Source organism: Natrix helvetica, assembly GCF_964273705.1.
Source record: "Natrix helvetica genome assembly, contig: HAP1_SCAFFOLD_302, whole genome shotgun sequence".
NCBI classification, from domain to species: Eukaryota; Metazoa; Chordata; class Lepidosauria; order Squamata; family Natricidae; genus Natrix; species Natrix helvetica.
This window is the reverse complement of record NW_028113477.1, coordinates 19,034-39,000: the sequence shown is the minus strand read 5'-3', so window position 1 is coordinate 39,000 and position 19,967 is coordinate 19,034. Positions and strand designations below refer to the sequence as shown.

At 39.9% G+C, this 19,967-nt stretch overlaps 1 protein-coding gene across 1 annotated transcript; it reads left to right on the top strand.

Moving 5' to 3' along the window:
• Positions 1-2,557: 2,557 nt before the first annotated feature.
• On the top strand, positions 2,558-7,916 carry LOC309382383 (SNF-related serine/threonine-protein kinase-like; the record flags this gene model as incomplete). The annotated part of the gene is made up of 3 exons (XM_081971899.1): positions 2,558-2,695; positions 5,593-5,690; positions 5,868-7,916. 3 exons carry the CDS (start codon positions 2,558-2,560, stop codon positions 7,075-7,077), a joined length of 1,446 nt encoding a protein of 481 aa, XP_081828025.1. The 3' UTR covers positions 7,078-7,916.
• Between the last annotated feature and the right edge of the window lie 12,051 nt (positions 7,917-19,967).

Sequence of the window (19,967 nt, the reverse complement as noted above, 5' to 3'; positions counted from 1 at the left end):
ATTATATCAAACGTTTACCAAAATCCCTCCCCCCCAGTTACCCCAACCCAATGTCCAATCTCCAACTCCCAAAGGTGTCATGTGGGGCGCATCTTCAGTTGGTATGCAGAGACAGTTGGCCTTGAGCAAACCCAAACACGAGCCATCAGCATGCGCAGAAGATGGTGTGAACAAAACTCCCTTCTTGAGATATCTCCACCAGCACGTTTCCCCTACCAAATTCCCCTACCAAATACCATGAGCCCTCACCCTCCCCGTTACTACGGCAGCAGATAGCAAACATGCAAGATAGAGGCCGACACTAGTGCCTAAGAAGCTGTGGCACCCTTTATTGTCCATTATAAACAGCTGCTTCTTCCACAGTGAACTTGCATAGTTGCCCCGCCCCAGTCAGGGACTCACCTGGTTACTACTACTTCTTCAAGAAGCAGTCTGAGAGTGTCTGGCTACTCAGGAGAGCAAAAGGTTTGATTTCCAAAGCCTCCCCTTTCCCGGGGAGGCTTGTAACTGTGGAGAAACTGTAACAGAGATCAACATCTCTGCTACATCAAGGGCAAGTAGTTCCGCCAGAAATGGATTATACAGGTTCCTGATAAATCTAGCAGACAAGTTTGTTTTCCAAAAAGTAGAGAACAAGGGGATCAGCCATATTGGACTTAATCCTCACTAACAGAGAGGAAATGCTAGAAGGTGTTGAAGCCACAGGAACCTTGGGGGCAAGTGATCATGCAATATTGGAATTCAACATTATGCAAGCACAAGTAGTAGAACAAAGTCAAACTAGAGTCTTGGATTTTAAGAGAGCTGATTTCAATAAACTTAGACAGGGCTTGGGAAAAATTCCATGGATGAGAATCCTCAAGGGGAAAACAACTCAAGAAGCTTGGGAAATTTTGAAAAGTGAGATTATAAAAGCCCAGTCAAGCACAATACCAATGAAGAAGAAAAATAATAGCTCTCAAAAGAAACCAGCATGGCTACATAAAGAACTCTCTGACAAATTGAAAGACAAAAAGGACAAGTATAAAAAGTGGAAAGAGGGAAAAATAACTAAGGCAGAATATCAGCAAACAGCCCAAGCCTGTAAAGATGAAGTGAGGAAAGTTAAGGCTCACAATGAAGGAAGGCTTGCGACAAAAGCAAAAAAGTAACAAAAAAAAGCTTCTTCCAACATGTCAAAAACAAGAAAAAAGTTAAGGAAACAATTGGTCCATTGCTGGGAGAAAGTGGCAAGAATCCTCAAGGGGAAAATGACCCAAAAAGCTTGGGAAACTTTGAAAAGTGAGATTATAAAAGCCCATATTAGCACAATACCAATGAAAAAGAAAAATAACAGAAGAAACCAGCATGGCTGGTGATAACAAAAAAAAAGCTTCTTTCAACATGTAAAAAACAAGAAAAAAGTCAAGGAAACAATTTGTCCATTAGTGGGAGAAAGTGGCAAGAAGGTGACAAGCAACAGGGAGAAAGCAGAACTACTTAACTCATTTTTTACAACTGTCTTTACACAAAAAGACAAAAGAGTGCAGCCTATCAAAAACAGTACTGTAAAAAACAGATTAGGAATACAAGTTAAAATAGGCAAGAAAATGGTAAGAGAGCACCTGTTCATCCTAGACAAGTTGAAATCACCAGGACCAGATGGAACTGGCAGAAGTAATAATAATAAATAATAATAATAAATATTTATTTCTTAGCCGCACCCTCTCCCGAAGGACTCGGGGTGGCATACAATGAAACATATGAAATAAATATGTGGACAAAACAAACATATAACAGAGACATATACCGAGACATACACAAGGAGGAGGTCGGCTGATAAATAAAACAATTAAAATACAGTATTTAAAAACCCCTAGATAATTAAATATAATTAAAATACCCAATAAAAACCCGTCAGGAGCGATCTTAGAACCACTGAACTATATCTTTCAAAGATCCTGGAGCACCAGGGAAGTACCAGAGGACTGGAAAAGAGATGATGTAGTTCCCATCTTCAAAAATGGGAACAAATAGATTCAGGAAACTACAGACCTATCACCCTGACCTCAATACCTGGGAAGATTCTTGAAAAGATAACCAAGCAATGAATCAGTGAACACCTAAACAAACTCATAACCAAAAGCCAACATGGGTTTGTCAAAAATAGATCATGCGAGACAAATCTTATTGGATTCTTTGACAAAGTGACAAAATTAGTGGACCAGCAAAATGCAGTGGACATAGTATACTTGGAGTTCAGTAAGACATTTCATAAAGTAGGCCACAACTTACTACTTAATAAGATAGAAAACTGTGGGTTAGACAGCATCACCAACAGATGGATTCATAACTGGCAGACCAACTGCACTCAATGTATAGTCCTCATTGGAACTGCATCTACATGGAGGGAAGTATGCAGTGGAGTACCCCAAGGCTCTGTTTTAGGCCCAGTACTCTTCAACATTTTCATCAATGATTTGGATGAGGGGATAGATGGGGAACTCATCAAATTTGCAGATGACACTAAGCTGACAGGAATAGCTAACACTCCAGAAGATAGGCTTAAGATACTGTCATGCCCCTGTCGGACCCTGAATCTGCAGAGGACAACAAGATGGAGCTGGAGCTGACAGAGATCAAGGGGGCGGCTTCATTGCCTTTGGAAGAATGTGAGGAGGAGCAGGCTGAGGCATCCCAGGGCCCCTCAGAATTGGTATGGCTTGTTAGCAGGGAGGAACGGGGGCCAGTTGACTGAGAGAGGGCAAGCAGTGGACGTGAGGAATGACGGAGCTCAGGCGATGAGCAAGCACCGCTCCCTCTTGCTCCCCAAGCATGGAAAGTGGAGAGAAGGCGGGAACAGCGTAGGCCAACCCGACGACTCGGGAGGAGAGCACCCTGCCCCTCTTCACAAGGCACACCTGGGGACTGAGATTTAAGGAGACTCTGTGGGGAGGGGCATTTGTCGGGAACAAACGTTGAATTGGTAGAGTTTGGTGTGCCGGTACAGACATTTGGAGTTTGCAGGACTGCTTACTTCTTCCTTACTTTGTGAACTCAGTGCCGTGTTCCTGACTTTGTAGACTTAGCACTTTGTTCCTTACTTGGTGGACTCCTTATTTGTTCCTTGTGTCGTGGACTCATTTCCCTGTTCCTTTGTTTTGCTAGACTGGGCACAGACAAAGGCTGCCATGTGTGTGCGCGTGCACTTTGCTCTGGGACTTGCCAAGAATGTGGGAGCGTTTGGGGGGAAATTTGGAACATTAAAGGATAGTTTGAACTGTCAGCTGGCTGTGTGACCTTCATGCCTGGTCCCAGATCATCACAGATACAGAAGGAGTTTGACAGACGTGAACATTGGGCATTATCTAACAAAATAAAATTCAATGCTGAAAAAAGTAAGCTTCTACATTTAGGCAAGAAAAACCAAATGCACAGGTATAGTATAGGTGGTACTTGGCTCAATAATAGTAACTGTGAGAGAGGTCTTGGAGTCCTAGTAGACAATCACTTAAATATGAGCCAGCAGTGTGCTGCAGCTGCTAAAAAAGCCAACACTTCTAGGCTGCATAAATAGAGGGATGGAATCAAGATCACGTGAAGTGTTAATACCATTTTATAATGCCTTGATAAGACCACACTTTGAATACTGGACCCAGTTTTGGTTGACACGGTGTAAAAAAGATGTTGAGACTCTAGAAAGAGTGCAGAGAAGAGCAACAAAGATGATTAAGGGACTGGAGGCTAAAACATATGAAGAACGGCTGCAGGAACTGGGTATGTCTAGCTTAATAAAAAGAAGGACCAGGGGAGACATGATAGCAGTGTTCCGATATCTCAGGGGCTGCTACAAAGAAGAGGGAGTCAAGCTATTCTCCAAGGCACCTGAGGACAGAACAAGAAGCAATGGGTGGAAACTAATCAAGGAGAGAAGCAACTTAGAACTGAGGAGAAACTTCCTGACAGTTAGAACAATTAATCAGTGGAACAGCTTGCCTCCAGAAGTTGTGAATGCTACAAAACTGGAAGTTTTTAAGAAGAGATTCGACAACCATTTGTCTGAAGTGGATAGGGTTTCCTGCCTAAGCAGGGGGTTTGACTAGAAGACCTCCAAGGTCCCTTCCAACTCTGTTATTCTGTTATTGTTCTGTTAATTATCTGTATAACAAACCTAAAGCTTCTCAAAAATAAGCAGTGCGTATTTGAAAGGGTGTTGGCTATGGAAAATGATAAGTCTCTTTAGAAGTCTGTGTCCTCCTTCAATAATAATACATTGTTTCTCATAGTGAATATAGATCAGATGTGTAGATTTTTAGGTAAAGGGCTCCCATTCAGTGTCCTTAACTGAAAGAATTGCAGGATGAGAGACGTTATATGAATTTCAAGGCTAACAAATACTGGTGCTCAAATTTAATGATAGAGGCATTAAATGTAATATGGATGCGAAATAAGATAGTGTCTTTGAGATACAGAAAGACAAAGCAGTTAAAGACAATAACACTTAAATCTTATTGCAGCGTTTTTTGAAGAATGCTTGTGTGAAAAAGCAGGAGATAGCAAAATAAATAAATAAACTGTCTAAAAATATCAAACTAATTTAAATGTACAAATAGAATAAATGACTGGAAGGTATAATTAAGAGAGTCTCTTCAGGAAGACTATTTAAAACCATTATAATAGAGGCTAAAATTAATTTTATTTTGTGATATAGAAAGAGCCCAAACGAGTTCCGGAAATCACCACTGTCTTTAAAACACTGGATCAAACAGAGCCCTGGTGCCACAGTGGTTAGAATGCAATATTGCATGCTAACCCTGCCCAAAGCCTGGATTTCGATCCTGACTGGCTCAAGGTTGACTCAGCCTTCCATCCTTCCAAGGTTGGTAAAATGAGGACCCAGATTGTTGGGGGCAATATCCTGACATTGTAAACCGCCCAGAGAGTGCTGTAAAGTACTATGGGGTGGTATATAAGTCTAAGTGCTATTGCTATATGAAGCAAAAAATATTACTTTAGTAAATAAAAAATAAAAAAATCTAACAAGTTAGATACTACTCCAATTATACGTTTAAATCTAATACTTGATGTTAGCTACATTTTATATTTTCAAAGTAGCCACTGGGATGACTGCAGTTGGAATTATTATTTTTCTTTTCTTTCACCTGTTTTTTTTAATGTGGTTCTCACTATTTTTCCTTTGGGAAAGTGAACAGTTGGCTCTCTGAGTCTAATTTCCTCTCTTCAATTTGCCTGCCTCCTGGCTGGGATGTCAGTCACCTGTCCCACTTGCACATAGGCTCTAGCAGTTCTTTTGAGAGGGTCAGGATGGGAATCAATGCTAGCTAGTATTATAAAAGAGTATGCTGGAGGTACCACAGTATTTGTTGGACTTACCTCTTCAGTTATTACTTATTTCAAATTTTAAAAGCACTAATGAGTTGGGCTATATATCAGCAAATTAGTATCACTTTAATTACTAAAAAAAGACTAAACAATGAATGTCATTAAAAGAAAACGTTGGATCCAAAGGTTGGTTTGGGACTTAGCATATTTTTTTTCTTTATATGCTGATGTTATCTCATAAGATGCCTCAAATTGTCTCTTCATTTTCAGACAAGTCTTGGCAATGGCCTGAAAAGATTTAAGAAACTGAAGTTTAAAGTGCAGCCAGACAGAATTAATTGTTCAATTGTTTGTACCCAAGCTAACAAGTAAAAAATTATGACTAATTTTTAAATACATGTTGATTATTTCTCACCTTTTTATATTATTGGCAGCAGTAATATACTGTATTGAAAAATGAGAAACAATTATCAAGGAGTAGAGTTTGCTACTTTTGCTTTTTAGTTTTAACCAAATCTATTTCCCCCATTTTATTGTTATTCTAGGCAATCATGGCCAACAAAAATTGATGTTCCTCAAGATTTAGATGATGACCTTACAGCTTCTTCTTTGACCCATGGAGCTGTTCCTCAGTCTCCTGCTCATAGTGCTGAAAATGTTCTTAATGGACACAGAAGTAAGGCACTTAATGTTTCAGCCAAGAAAGAGGATATTCCTGAATTAGCTGGTTCAACACTTTCAGTTGTTCCCTCAGTAAATTTAAAACCTACAACTAGTAGTCGGAAGTGCTTGTTTAGAGTACAAGAAGATGAAGAGGAGGATGAAGAAGATAAAAAAACCCTGTCAAGTCAAGTTGTTCTGCGCCATAAGCCTTCTGTTACAAGTCGTCTTACATCTCGGAAAAGTGCCCCGGTCCTTAATCAGATTTTTGAGGAAGGGGAATCTGATGATGAATTTGATACAGATGAGAATTTGCCTCCAAAACTTAGTCGGCTAAAAATGAATATTGCTTCACCCAGCACTGTGCATAAACATTACCACAGAAGGAAAAGTCAGGGCCATGGATCTAGTTGCAGTAGCTCAGAAACAAGTGATGATGACTCAGAAAGCAGGCAATGTCTAGATAAAGATAATGGATTTACTTACTCCTGGCATAGAAGAGATAGTAGTGAAGGTCCTCCTGACAATCAGGGAGATGGAAGTGGACAAGGCAAACCAAGCAATGGAAATGCAGGGGTTGGCAAAACAAGTCCTAGTGATAATCATAAAGAGGGTGGAAATCCTTCCAGTAGCTCTAGTGGAAGCATGAATAACAATTCAGGTTCCACTCGTCGATGTGCAGGATCTGGTAATTCTGTACAGTTGTCATCAAAAAGTGCGGGTGATCTGGTTGAAAGCTTCAAGTTGATGAGCATTTGTTTAGGTTCTCAGATTCACAGTAGCACTAAGTACATAATTAATCCCCAAAACATCATTTCATTTTCCAGTGTTAAGGTGCAAGAGAAATCAATATGGAAAATGCGCATAAGTTCTCGGAGTACAAATCCAGTTTCATCTTTGGGCAGCATAAAATTATTTTCTGACCAAATGTCAGATGCAGCAAATGTGTTAGAACGAATAAAGAACAAGAACTTGAAAAATAATGTGCTACAACTACCTCTATGTGAAAAAACAATATCTCTGGATATTCAGAGAGACCCAAAGGAGGGACTGTTATGTACATTGGGTCAGACAACTTGCTGTCATGTTGTTTGACAATAATCAAATTTAACCCATTCTACTTGACATCACTAATCTTTCTGTTCAGAGCTGTGAATATTTTATTTCACTGAACCTTTTGTTGTCTTGGCAATAAACTTCGTTGCTGCTTTCATTTTCAAGTTGCTGTAAATATTCTTATCATACATTATGTACAGCCTAGGAATGGCATTTTTGACCAACCCCAGGAGTTTTTGTTTCTTCTGTTTTTCAATACGACTGTGTGTATATGTATATGTATATATATAGTAATCACTTTAGATCAGCGGTGTTGACCATTATGCTGTATAGCTGTAAAATAGCCTTTAGTTATGTATGGTTGTGTGAACTACTTGCGTGCACAGATGTTAGCTTGAATGTTATCTTTTATTCATTTGTTCACAAGTGAATGACTGTGCATATATTGTATGTTGTATTATGTTCTGTTAAAGAGGGAGAACATAACCACTACATTAAAATATATTGGACCAAACAATTATAGAACAAGTAACAGTTTCCTGTACCCCTTACATTTGTCTTTACAAAATGCTTAAAGTTACTGTAGCATATAAATATTGTGTAAATCAACTAGTCTTGTATTTTTCTGTATGAATATATAATGTACCTCTAGCAATTTATATGTATTTAAGATGAAATAATCTTGACACAGAATTAATTTTGCAAGTAGCAGTTAAATTAAGCAGAACTGAATGGAGGAAAGCTAAGCATTTTAAGAGAGGGTACATAAATATCACTTGACCTTTGTCAATTTCTTCCAGCAATATTTGGCTTTCTTCACTATGTAACTATTCATGGTGTGTGACAAAAATCCAATTAATAAAAAATGGTCTCTTGATTGGTGCAAAAAATACTTCCTTGTGAATTTCATATGCTCACTAGTGTGGTTTCTGTTTCAGCACTTAAAAGCTAACATATTGGCACAGAAGTAATAGAAAACTATGATTATATCTAACTATTAGTGAGTGGTTGTCTATGTATTTATATTCTGCCTGCTGCACATGAGCAGTATTAAACTTTCCCCTTTTCCTCGGGTACATATGCGTCCTGGGTATCTTTATCCATTATGAAGGTGTTGTGTCCCAGCAGCGGCCGGCTGAGCTGTTGGTGGAATCTGACAGCGATGAACATTATGGGACTACCCTGGAGGCTGAGGAAGACTCTGGGGGATGTTCGGAGTCAGAGCAGGGACTAGAGAGTCCTGTTGGCCACCAGATGGCGTCTGAGCCAGGGAGCAGTGAGGAAGAACAGGGGGAGGTTGTCCCTGACATACGGATGCGGAGGGCTGATAGGAGAAGGCAGCAGCTGTGGAAACAGGCTCGCAGAAGGAAATAGGACACAGGTGGCTACTGATTGGCCCCTCCAAGAGAGTTTATAGCTGGAGCGATGGGAGGGGAATTTTGCAGGAAACATCAGTTTAAGTTTGAAGAAGTCCATGAATTCCATAAGTCTGGTTTTTCATAGAGATAAGTTTCTGGGCTCCTAGCCAAGGGGTGGCTTATCTACTTCATTAGTCGTGGCAGATGGCCAAGCCGGCATCAGTATAATTTGGACGCTTGGGGGACAGAACAGAAGGTAAGAGTTTTTAGTAGTGTTGTACTCTTTAAACAACATTGTAGTTTGAGATTTGTTCTTATTTTTAATATTCTGTTCAAGATGCTGCATGTCTTTAAAAATACACAATAGCCAGTTTAAAATGACTCAAATGACCATTCCTTTTGTGTTATTTAACTTGGAGAAGACTATGATGCAGCTGTGTTCAGTTTACTATCAAACCATATCCAAAGCCCAAATGATAGGACTTTTACATATTATGGGATTATGTAATAGCCACAGAGGTGTGGAAGAATACATATAAACTAAATTCTTGGATGAAATACATCTGGTAAAGCAATTATTAATATCACAGCTGAAATTTGAAATGTGGTTTGTAATATTGATCGTAGTTTTAAAAAGTGCAAGGAAAAAAAATTGCTTCCGGTTGTTTCACGAACGTCGCGGACAGGCTTTTTCTGAGCTTGTCGAATCAATAGACTGTAGAGGTGTTTTTTTAAGATCATTAACGCCTTGGACACTCCTAAATCCTTAGGAATTTAGGGGGGAGAGATACAGCTGTCGGGTAGAGCCACTTGTGTAGCCCCCCAGAAGGATTTATAGCCTTTGGGGTGTGGGCAAGGAGAGCCCCCCTTTGCAGCTGTTGTACGCTCCGGTCTCTTGAGATCCTCCGCTAGTGATTTAGTGGAGCAAGACATCGGGAACAGCTTTCAACTCCGAGCAACCCAAGAAGGAAAACATTTGCAAGTATTTTAAGTTTTAAGTTTGAAAGTTTTTTAAAAGAACGCTATTGCTGAATTTGGAAGGCGTGGGCTTAGAACAAAGGATTCAAAATGGCGTTAATTTATAGTTGAAAACCTAAAGAAAATGAAAGCTAATTGTTTGCTGACAGCCGGGGCCGGAAAAGCAGTAAAGGTGGAACGGCTGAAATAATTATTAACAACTCCTAAGTCAGTTTATATAACCTGACCTACTTGGAAGAGTATTTTGTGAGAAAATTGGGAAGAAGTGTCCTCCTTTTTTCTGTTAAATATGCCAACGGAACAAGGGGTGGTTCCCTCAGCCGCTACAATGAACCTCCAGGACTTGAAGGACTTTATAGGCAAAGAAATTAAAGAGGTTAAACAAATGGTCCAGGACACTATAAAAAGGTCAGACCAGATTGATAAAAACATGCAAGCTATAGCGACGGGATTGTCAGAGGTGGTTCTCAAGGTGAATAGCAAGGTGGAGAAATTAGTCGTGGATCTGGAAACCAAAACGAAAGAAACGGATTTGAAATTTGTGGAAATGGAGGGGGATATGCAAAGGATGGATAATGAGATTACTATGATACAATTTAGATCTATGGAGTTTGCTATCAGACTCAGAGGCTTAAGAGAAAATCCTAGAGAGGACTTAAGAAAAGTTTGTGCAGATGCCCTGGCTACGTTATTAAAAGTGGATGACCCCCCTGAGATTTCAGCTAAGATTGATAAAACCTACAGAGTAAATTCACGCATAGCATTGCAAAGGCAACTACCAAGAGATGTTGTGATATACTTTACTGAGAGAAATTTTAGAAATGACATCTTGCAGAAGTCCTTTTACTCTGCCCTTCAAATAGATGGGAATATGATTGGTGTTTTTAAGGAGCTCCCACCAGCGATGTTAAAGTTCAGAAGGGATTTTGGATTTTTGGTAGCCGAGTTGAAGAAGAGAGAGATACAATATAGGTGGGATGTTCCAATTGGTGTTATATTCAGATATCAAGGGGTAAGGTACCGTTTGAACACAATAGATAAAGCCAGAGACTTTTATTATGGAATACTCAAGGAAAGTGCAACGCCCCCACGTACATCTACACCAACACCAGCAGATTTGGATGTCTTAGAGCAGAGGCTGTTTGAAAAAGAGTCAGAAGAACAAAGAAAGCAGACGCAAAAAGAGAAGGAAGTTCAGGGTGCTGTAGGTGGATCACGAGTGGACCCCTCTGGATCTCTGTTGAGCTCCTTCTTGGAAGAAGAACCGTCTAAGACCCTCATTGAAATGCCGCTACTTAAGCCTGTGGAACAACGTGTTACTAGATCCATGACTAGACAAATGCTAGAATTTCACAAGCAGGGGAACCCCCAAACACAATGTGCCAAGAAAGAAGCTAAGAAGCAAATTGGAGCCATGGGAGTAAGAGCAGGGCTGAAGATTAGTCTTGTGGAGAGAGATCTTCAGCAAATGCTTTCAACGCTCCAGATCAGACCCAAAGATGTTTAAGTTATTATCTTGGAATGTGAATGGATTGAACTCTCCACAAAAAAGGAAAAAAATATTTTATTATTTGAAGCAATTTAATAATGATGTTGTTTGTCTTCAAGAGACTCATATTAGGCTGCAAGACCAGAAGTACTTAGTGAATTCAAAATTGGGAACATTGTATGCTGCCTCTAATTTGGTAAAGAAAAATGGAGTGGTGATATATATAAACAAAAGATTCCCAACCAAGGTTATAGAGGCAGATGACAGTGGTAGATATATAGCAATTGAACTTGATACAGACTTTGGTGCTATTTTGGTTGTAGGAATTTACGCACCTAACCAACAACAAGAAAGTTTTTATAAGATGCTCCATTTAAAAATCTTAGATTGGAATTTTAAGAGTATTTTAATTATGGGAGACCGGAATGGAGTGATCTCTCCAAGGATAGATAAGAGAACAACGACTAAACCCACTACCAAATTACCAAAGGCTTTTTTTTTTTTTTCAAAAAGTTTTATTTGTTTTTTTAAAACATTTATGCGGAAAAGGGTAAGTGGAATGGTTACAAATTTTGGCAGTTGCAAGTGTGGCAGACGCCCCCTCCCTCCAGACTCCTGGGTTACATCAAAATATCAAACCTTAATACATAATCATAAAAAATCAGCATATTAATTCTAGAAAAAATAATTTTCAATCAGTTTATATAGTTATAATATATAGTCTAGTTATAAATTAAATATTACTTTCGGTCTGTTTATAACATTGTGGTTTTCTTATTTATTTTTGTGATCTGAGCTTTCTTGGTATTGCCCCTTCACCCCCCGCTGGCAGAGCTCCGGCCCCTCCCGTGTCCTGTATGACCGTTGTAGTGTCTTCTGTTTTTTCTAGGTTCGCTTTATTTTTTTCCATAAAGGCCTGTGCCTCTATGGGTGTGTTGATTCTGATTCTTGTCTCCTCCCAGAATATCAGCATACCTTCAGGCATCAACCATCTAAACCACACCCCCTTCTGGTATAATTTATTCGCCAATTGCGAATAGCTTTTTCTTTTTTCCCTAATTTTTTTGGGAATCTGCTTCAGAATGGTTATCTCCCTGTCGTGGTATGTCAGTGTTTGCCCCCTTTGTACACCCAGAATTTCATCTCTTGTGGTTTTCCTAAGGAATTTAATATGAACCTCCCTGGGTACATTATGTGTTCTGGCATATGCTGAATTCACTCTATAGGCTAGGTCAATCTCCCATTCCATCTGCTGTTTATCTTTGTGTATATATTCAGCTAAAATATTAGTCATAATGTCCCTTATATTTTCCCCATCTGCTTCTATTACATTTTGAAATCTAAGATAAAAGGACATTACCAAAGGCTTTTTTTGACTTACAAGATGACTTGAAATTAAAAGATGTTTGGAGGACACAACATCCAAATGAGATGGACTTTTCTTTCTACTCAGATAGACATAAATCCTTTTCAAGGATTGATTTTTTTTTTGTTAACACCGGATTTACTTCCTAAAGCTAAGAAAACGAAGATATTCTCCAGGATACTAACTGACCATAGCCCGGTGTGGTTAGAAATTGAGTTAGGGAAGAGGCCAAGAAGGTCTTGGAGAGTAAATGAAAATTTATTTAGATATGAAAAAAAATGTTGATGAACTTAAAAAACACATGAAGGAATTTTTCAGTTTTAATATGAATAAGGGTACTCCCATTGAAACAGTTTGAAATGCAAGTAAAGCTTACATGCGTGGGGTCCTGATACATATGAATTTCAAACATAAACAAATTAGACAGAAAAGGAGAATGGAACTGGAAGATGAAATAAAAAGCAAGGAACAGTTACTTATAGCAACCCCGAAAGATGAGGCGCTCCAGATGGCGATAAAGTTGTTGAAAGATCAATTTCAAATGCTTATAGCAGAACAAACAGCAACCAACCTACAATTTGCTAAACATAATATTTTTGCTAACGCTAATAAACCTGGTAGGTGGTTGGCTTATACCTTGAGAAAGAATACGAATGATAGAATTATTGATAGAATCGAGTATGGAGGGAAAACGGTATATCAACAAGATTTGATTAAAAAATCATTTGTGGACTATTATGCTAAGTTATATGTACAGGATAATATACAGAACAAGTCAGTAGATGATTTTTTGGAAGGAAAAAGGGTTACTAAAATACCCGTGCTTCAAAAGGCAAATTTGGAACGTCTGATAACTGCTGATAAGATTACTTTAGTTATAAATCAACTTAAACTAGCTAAGGCTCCAGGGACTGATGGCTTGACTGCAATGTACTATAAAATTTTACAACTGGAAATGATTGAATATCTTACACAACTATTTTGTAATATACAGCAAGGAGGTAAAATACCCTCCTCATGGAAAGCGGCTTTTATATCATTGATACCCAAAGACAAAGATGGCCCTAAGAAACCAGAGGATTACAGACCGATATCTCTTCTGAACACAGATTATAAAATATTTGCTAAGGTACTAGCCAACAGATTGATGCCGGTTATCCAAGAGGTTATTCATCATGATCAAGCAGGATTTATTGAAGGCAGACACATGAAGGAGAATGTAAGGCAACTCATAGATTTAATTGACTATCTTGATAAGAATAAGCAGATCTCTGCAGTGCTGGTCTTCTTGGATGCAGAGAAGGCCTTCGATCGAGTGAATTGGAATTTTCTAACCAAGACTTTGGAAAAGATGGATATGGGACCACGATTTCGGCAGGCGATTGGAGCAATCTATCAGCAACAAAATGCACAACTTATTATTAATGGAAATTTGTCAACAACTTTCGAGATACAAAAAGGTACAAGACAAGGTTGCCTATTATCTCCATTGTTATTTATTTTAACTTTGGAAGTCTTGTTGAATGCAATTCGGGACTCAAAATCCTTAGATGGCATAGCTATCAGGCAAAAGGAATATAGAACTAGAGCATTTGCCGATGATCTGGTTGTTACCCTCTCACATCCTTTGAACTCAATAATCCAGATGAAAAATATCATAGCAGAATTTGGCATGGTGTCCGGGTTTAGACTAAATCAAAACAAAACGAAAATGATGGTTAAAAACATGACAGAGACTCAAAGAAAGTGACTTGCAAGTTTAGCAGGTTTTGAAATAGTCTCCAAGGTCAAATATTTAGGAATACTAATCGCAGAATCAAATACAAAACTTTTCCTAAATAATTATGAAGTATTGTGGCAAAAGATACAGAAAGATCTTCAAGTGTGGAAAAAGTTACAATTATCTTTGCTTGGAAGGATTTCAGCAATTAAAATGAACATTCTACCTAGATTCATCTTTTTATTCCAGATGATACCGGTGCTTAAATCAGATAAAATTTTATTAATATGGCAAGCAGCATTAAATAAATTTGTTTGGAAGGAGAAAAAACCGAGAGTAAAGATGAAGATCATGCAAGATACTCGTGAAAGAGGTGGCCTCAGACTCCCAAACCTCCGATTGTATTATGAAGCTGCGGTATTAATGCATGTAGCAGATTAGTTTGGGAAAACAAAAACGGAACTGTTGAATATAGAAGGCCATGATCTTGTTCTGGGATGGCATGTATATCTTTTTTATGAAGATAGGGTGGATAAAGTGTTTAACAATCATGTTTTCCGAAGTGCCTTGATGAGAATATGGAAGAAGCACCGGCCCAATTGGGATTATAAAATACCGCTTTGGTTGGATCTTGCGGACACCATGTGGATTACGAATACTAAGTCACTCGGGGGCTGTTTATATAAAGATGTGCTTATTGTTGATGGGGACGAATGGAAGTTAAAACCTTTGGAACAACTGTTGGAAGAAGGAATTACTTTAAATTGGTTACATTATATACAGTTACAGAAGAGATGGGAAGAAGATCGTAGAGTCGGTTTTATGGATAAAGAAGTGGAACTGATTAAGCAGATAAAAGAGACTGGCCCAAAACAGGTTAAAAGAATATATAATGTACTGTTAGAAAGAGATTCAGAAAGTGAATTAGTTAAGGATTGTATGATTAAATGGGCTCAGAATTTTGGTGAAGTGGTTATGCTGGACACGTGGGAAAAAATATGGGTTCAGAATGTTAAATTTACACAGTCACAGAATTTAAGGGAGAACTTTTATAAAATGTTTTACAGATGGTACTTAGATCCTAAAAAATTATCATGTATGTACCCAAATGTTCAACCAAAATGCTGGAGATGCGGGTGCCTAGATGCTACTTTTTTCCATGTATGGTGGACTTGCAATAAGGTTAAAGCTTTTTGGATAAAAATATGGTGGGTTATGCAAAATGTATTTAAGAAAAGAATACAATTTACTCCGCAAATGTTTTTACTGGGTATAACTAAGGACTTTACTAAAGGGGAAACAAAACTGGTTTTGTATATGGTTACAGCAGCTAGGTTGTTGATTGCGCAACATTGGAAAAAAGATTTTTTACCGACTATTGATCAATGGATTCAGAAGGTGGCGGGGTTTGCCGAAATGGCAAAAATCTCAGCTTTCCTAAAAGGTCAGAAGCAGGAGAACTATACACAGGAATGGGTAAAATGGATTGATTATATACAGAATAAATACCAGACTAGGAAGTACTATGTAGCCTTTAGGTAAGAATGTTTAGACTGATAGATGATCAGAGTAAATAATACATGGGATGCTTGGAATTGTTAGAGTGGTGTATAGCAGAAGTCAGGGGGGTGGGTTTGAGTGGGATGTGGGGGAGGGTTAGGGTGGAGGGTGGGGTAATATATGTGCATAATTAACCTAGAAGATGGGATTAATGAAATATTGTTACTTTAAGAGAAATTTATATCATGATTTATATCTGTTTAATGAAGATGGGATTAATGGGCTATTGCTACTCTAAGAGAAACTTATATTATGATTGTTGGGAGGTGAGGGGGTACAATATCTGAATGAGTAATTTACCTTAAGGCGGAGGGAGGGGAGGGGGTACAGTATTTGGCACAATATTTGAATGAGAAATTTTTTTAAGTTGGGGGGAGGGGAGGGGGCATAGTATTTGTATGTGATTTACATTATATGGAGGGGGGGTAAAAAGGGGGAAATTTTGTTTGTATAAAACTTTTTCAATTAAAAAAAAGAAAAGAAATTGCTAACAGTTTAAAATGTCTGTACTCTTCAGATTTGGTCAGGTTAGGGTTAGGGTTAGGGTTCTTATTTCGTATGGCATAACAGAATATTATGCATTAATGCATAAAATTCACAACACAGCATATAAAATGTATATCAAAATATAAAACACCAGAACAGTGAATTATTTTAAAAATGCACAATATGAATGATGAATAAAATTGTGAATAAAATTAAATTATGTATGAGCAGAGTAGAGTGCTCTAAGTGTTAGAGTGGCTAAGCCTATTGCCGGATATCTAGATCATTTAGCCATTGGATAGCAGTGCCCTCAAGATGATGTAGTTCTTGCAGGGATCTAGGGAACCTTCTGAGGGGGCATTCCATTGTAATATGACAGTGATGGCCAACCTTTTTTTTACGGCGTGCCAAAATTGCACACGTGTGTGCTACTACACACCTGCACATGCCCATTCAATTCCCCCCCCATCTGCACATGCGCACGTGACACCCCACCCCACTCCCCCACGCATGTGCAAGCAACCCCTCCCCAGGCTCCGGAGGCTTTCCTAAAGCCTGGGGAGGGCAAAAACAATGTCCCCCTGCCCCCCCTAGAGGCCCTCTGGAAGTCAGAAATGGATAATTTCTGAACTTCCCGTTGGCCTGTTGGGGCTGTTTTTTGCCCTCTCCAGCCTCCGGAGGCTTTCCTGAAGCCATTTCTGGCTTGTGGAGGGCCTCCGGGAGGCCGGAGGAGGCAATTTTATCTTCAGGAGATAGTGGTTGTGAGCCTCGGGGCTCCTGGGAGGCCCATGTGTGCAGGGCACTGGGCTGGCTCCGGTTGCAAAATGTCAGAAAATTCCCCATTTTGCAAGGGGCTCTCAAAGAGAATGAAGTGGGCACGGGCACTTCTTCCAACAGCCGAGACCCCGGCACCTCTTCCTTCCTCAGCTGTTGGAAGAAGCTCTGCGCCTGCTTCATTCTCTTTGAGAGCCACCTTGCTTGCCACGGCGCAAGGCGAGTGCTGCACACATGGGCTGCCCGGGAACCCCGAGGCAACCACCATCTCCTCCAGCTCAGGCGCAACTGGAACCAGCCTAGTGCCCTATGCACATGGGCTGCCCAGGAGCCCTGAGGATTTGAAACTACCACTGCCTCCAGCTCAGGCACACATGGGCCTCTCCAGCAGCCCCGGGATGTTTGCTTGCCCACCTGCAGCATCGCCGCTACCGCCACCACCCCTCTCAACCCCAGCACAGCTTGTGCGTTCCCACCAAGGGCTGCCTGCCCACCCACTGGCCAGGCCAGGCTGGACGCTGACCTCAGAAGGCAAGCGGGTATAGGGGACCGCCTCTAAGGCCACGTGGAACGCAGGGAAGCATGGCAAGGCTGGGGGGAAGGAAATAGGCTGCTTGCTCCCTTCCCCGCGGCCCTGACATGCTTCCCTGACTTCCATGTGGCAGGGCGAGCGAGCAGTGACCAGGGAACTGGATCGGGGGTGAAAATGGCCTCCCCTGGCCCTCTGGAAATGTGAAAAATCAGGTGGCCAGCGCGCGTATGCACATTGGAGCTGACGGCTGGCGTGCCACCAAATATGGTTCCGTGTGCCACCTGTGGCATGCGTGCCATAGGCTCACCATCATGGCAATATGATGTAAAGTTTGTGGGCCATTCCCAGTCACAGTTGGTATTATCAACCAGCCCCCATTTGTACTTCCAATATTGGCACCTGCTATGGTTTGGGATCTGGTTGAGCGCTGTCCAGTTTCTCCTTGGAAGATCAAAGCCAGAGGGGCATTGTACTGGATCAGACACTAAATTAAACAGATGTGGGTTAGAAGTTGCCCATTCCTGTCCTCTGAAGTTACTCCCAAAGAGAGAATAAAGAAAAGTGGATTGCTTGTTTACTCTCCCAAAGGGAAACTGGGACCTCTTCCTGTGTAGGATCTTCTGATCTTTGGCTGACTTTTCTCTCCATTCATCTTGGTGTATTTTACTCTTGGAACTGCAAATTGGGTGCCGTTGCGATTGTTTTCCTTTGGAGACTAGCGTAGCTGTGAAACCCTCTGACACCACTTCCCTTGGCAAGGATTTGCATCTCTGAACTTAAATAAATGGCGGCAAGGAAACCCCCTACCGGCAAAGCGCACTCAGCCCCCTCATCGGCTGCCCCAAGTCCCACGATGCAACAGTCTAAGATATCGTCAATGTTGCAGAAAGCAGTGGCTGGGGAGGATCCTAAGGAATTATCTGTTACGGAAATGTTTAAAGAACTTATGAAGGGACAGAATGAAATGAGGGCTGAGATCAAAGAAGAACTCAGAGTGGTTAAAGAACATATAGCTGGAAATACACAACGAATTTTGGTGTTAGAGGACGGAATGGCGGGGCTTGGGGGAAGAAGTGAAAGCAATGCATAAGGGAAACATAGATATGGAAAACTTTCAGACAAAAGTAGAATTTGAAAGAATGTCCTTTTTTCTTAGATTCCAGAACTTACCAGAAACAGAGAATGAAAACCTTAAAGATATTATGAGTACAATTTTAGCAGATTATCTCAAGAGAGATAAAAAACAAATATGGTGGGATATGGATCTAGCTTATAGGATTAATTCAGCATATGCTAGAAGACACAATGTTCCGAGGGAGATACATGTTAAGTTTGTCAGGAGATCCACAAGGGACGAGGTACTTGCGACCCAAAGGGAGGGACCATTGAAATATAAGGGTGAAGAGATCACCATTCTCAAACAGATCCCGAAAAAAATAAGAGATAGAAGGAGGAAACTTTCCTCCCTAGCAAAAAATTTATATGAAAAAAGGATCTGGTTTAAATGGCTGATTCCGGAGGGGATGTTAATCTTCTGGGAGGGAAACAGGATCAGAATCAATACAGTCCAGGAGGCGGTGGCCTTCATTAAAAAGAATTTTCCACTCTCATAGGAGGAACAGAGTGGGAGTAGTGAAAGAGATAGTAAAACACAAGACAGTAAGATCCAAGACGGGAAGGAGGGGGGCACTGAGGCTCTGGCGACAGGGAGGAAGAAGCAATATCGAAAAGGCTCAGATCTCAAAAATAAAACTATTTGGAACAATAGCAGTTAGTGATATATTAGAAAACGACAAAGAGAAACATGTAGGAACACAAGACTAACAATATAGAGTAAGATTTGGTTTACTGTTTTCTTCTATAAATTTGTTGTACAATGTTATATAAATGAGTACCGTGCTGGGATCTCTACCAGCAGTATGAAAGCTGCCAAAAAATTTTGTATACCTATTTACCCTTCCCTATATATTTGAAAACCAATAAAACTTTGTTTAACAAAAAAAAAAAGAAGTTGCCCATTCCTGGTGCCATGCTGTCTTAGTATCAAAGTCTTCTCTGACTAATTGCTGTCCAAGTTTCCATGGCAGATTCCAAGATTTTAATCTTGAGTATTTGATCGTGACAGTCCTCGTGTATAGGTAATAATTGGTTTGCCTTAACATTTCTGTCACTCCCTTTTTAAGGTTGATAGTCTTCTAAGGTGTGGAGGTGGTATGTTAGGTAGTACTGGTAGCCATTCGGAAGGTATTGATTTAATAGTTCCTGATATTAGCCTCATAGTATGATTAAGCTGGGTGTCCACTTCTTTTGTGTGAATGTTATTTAATCAATGGGGCTGCAATACTCCGCTGCCGAATATACTAAAGCAAGTGCTGATGTCCTAAGAGCTGTAGCACATGCTGGTGCCAGAAAGTTTATGTAGAATATTGTTCCTAGTTTTTATTTATCCATGGTTTTTCTTAAGTGTTCCCTATAGGTTAAGGACAGGTCAAGGCTCACTCCTAAATACTTTGGATTACAATTAAACTTCATCACCTGCTTCCTAAATTCCACTTCTGGTGTATAAGTTAGCTTGTCTGTTCAAGTAAAAACAGGCAACTTTGGTTTTGTTAATGTTGGGTTTTAACCTTCAGATTTCAAAAAACGTATCCATTTCCTTTAAATAA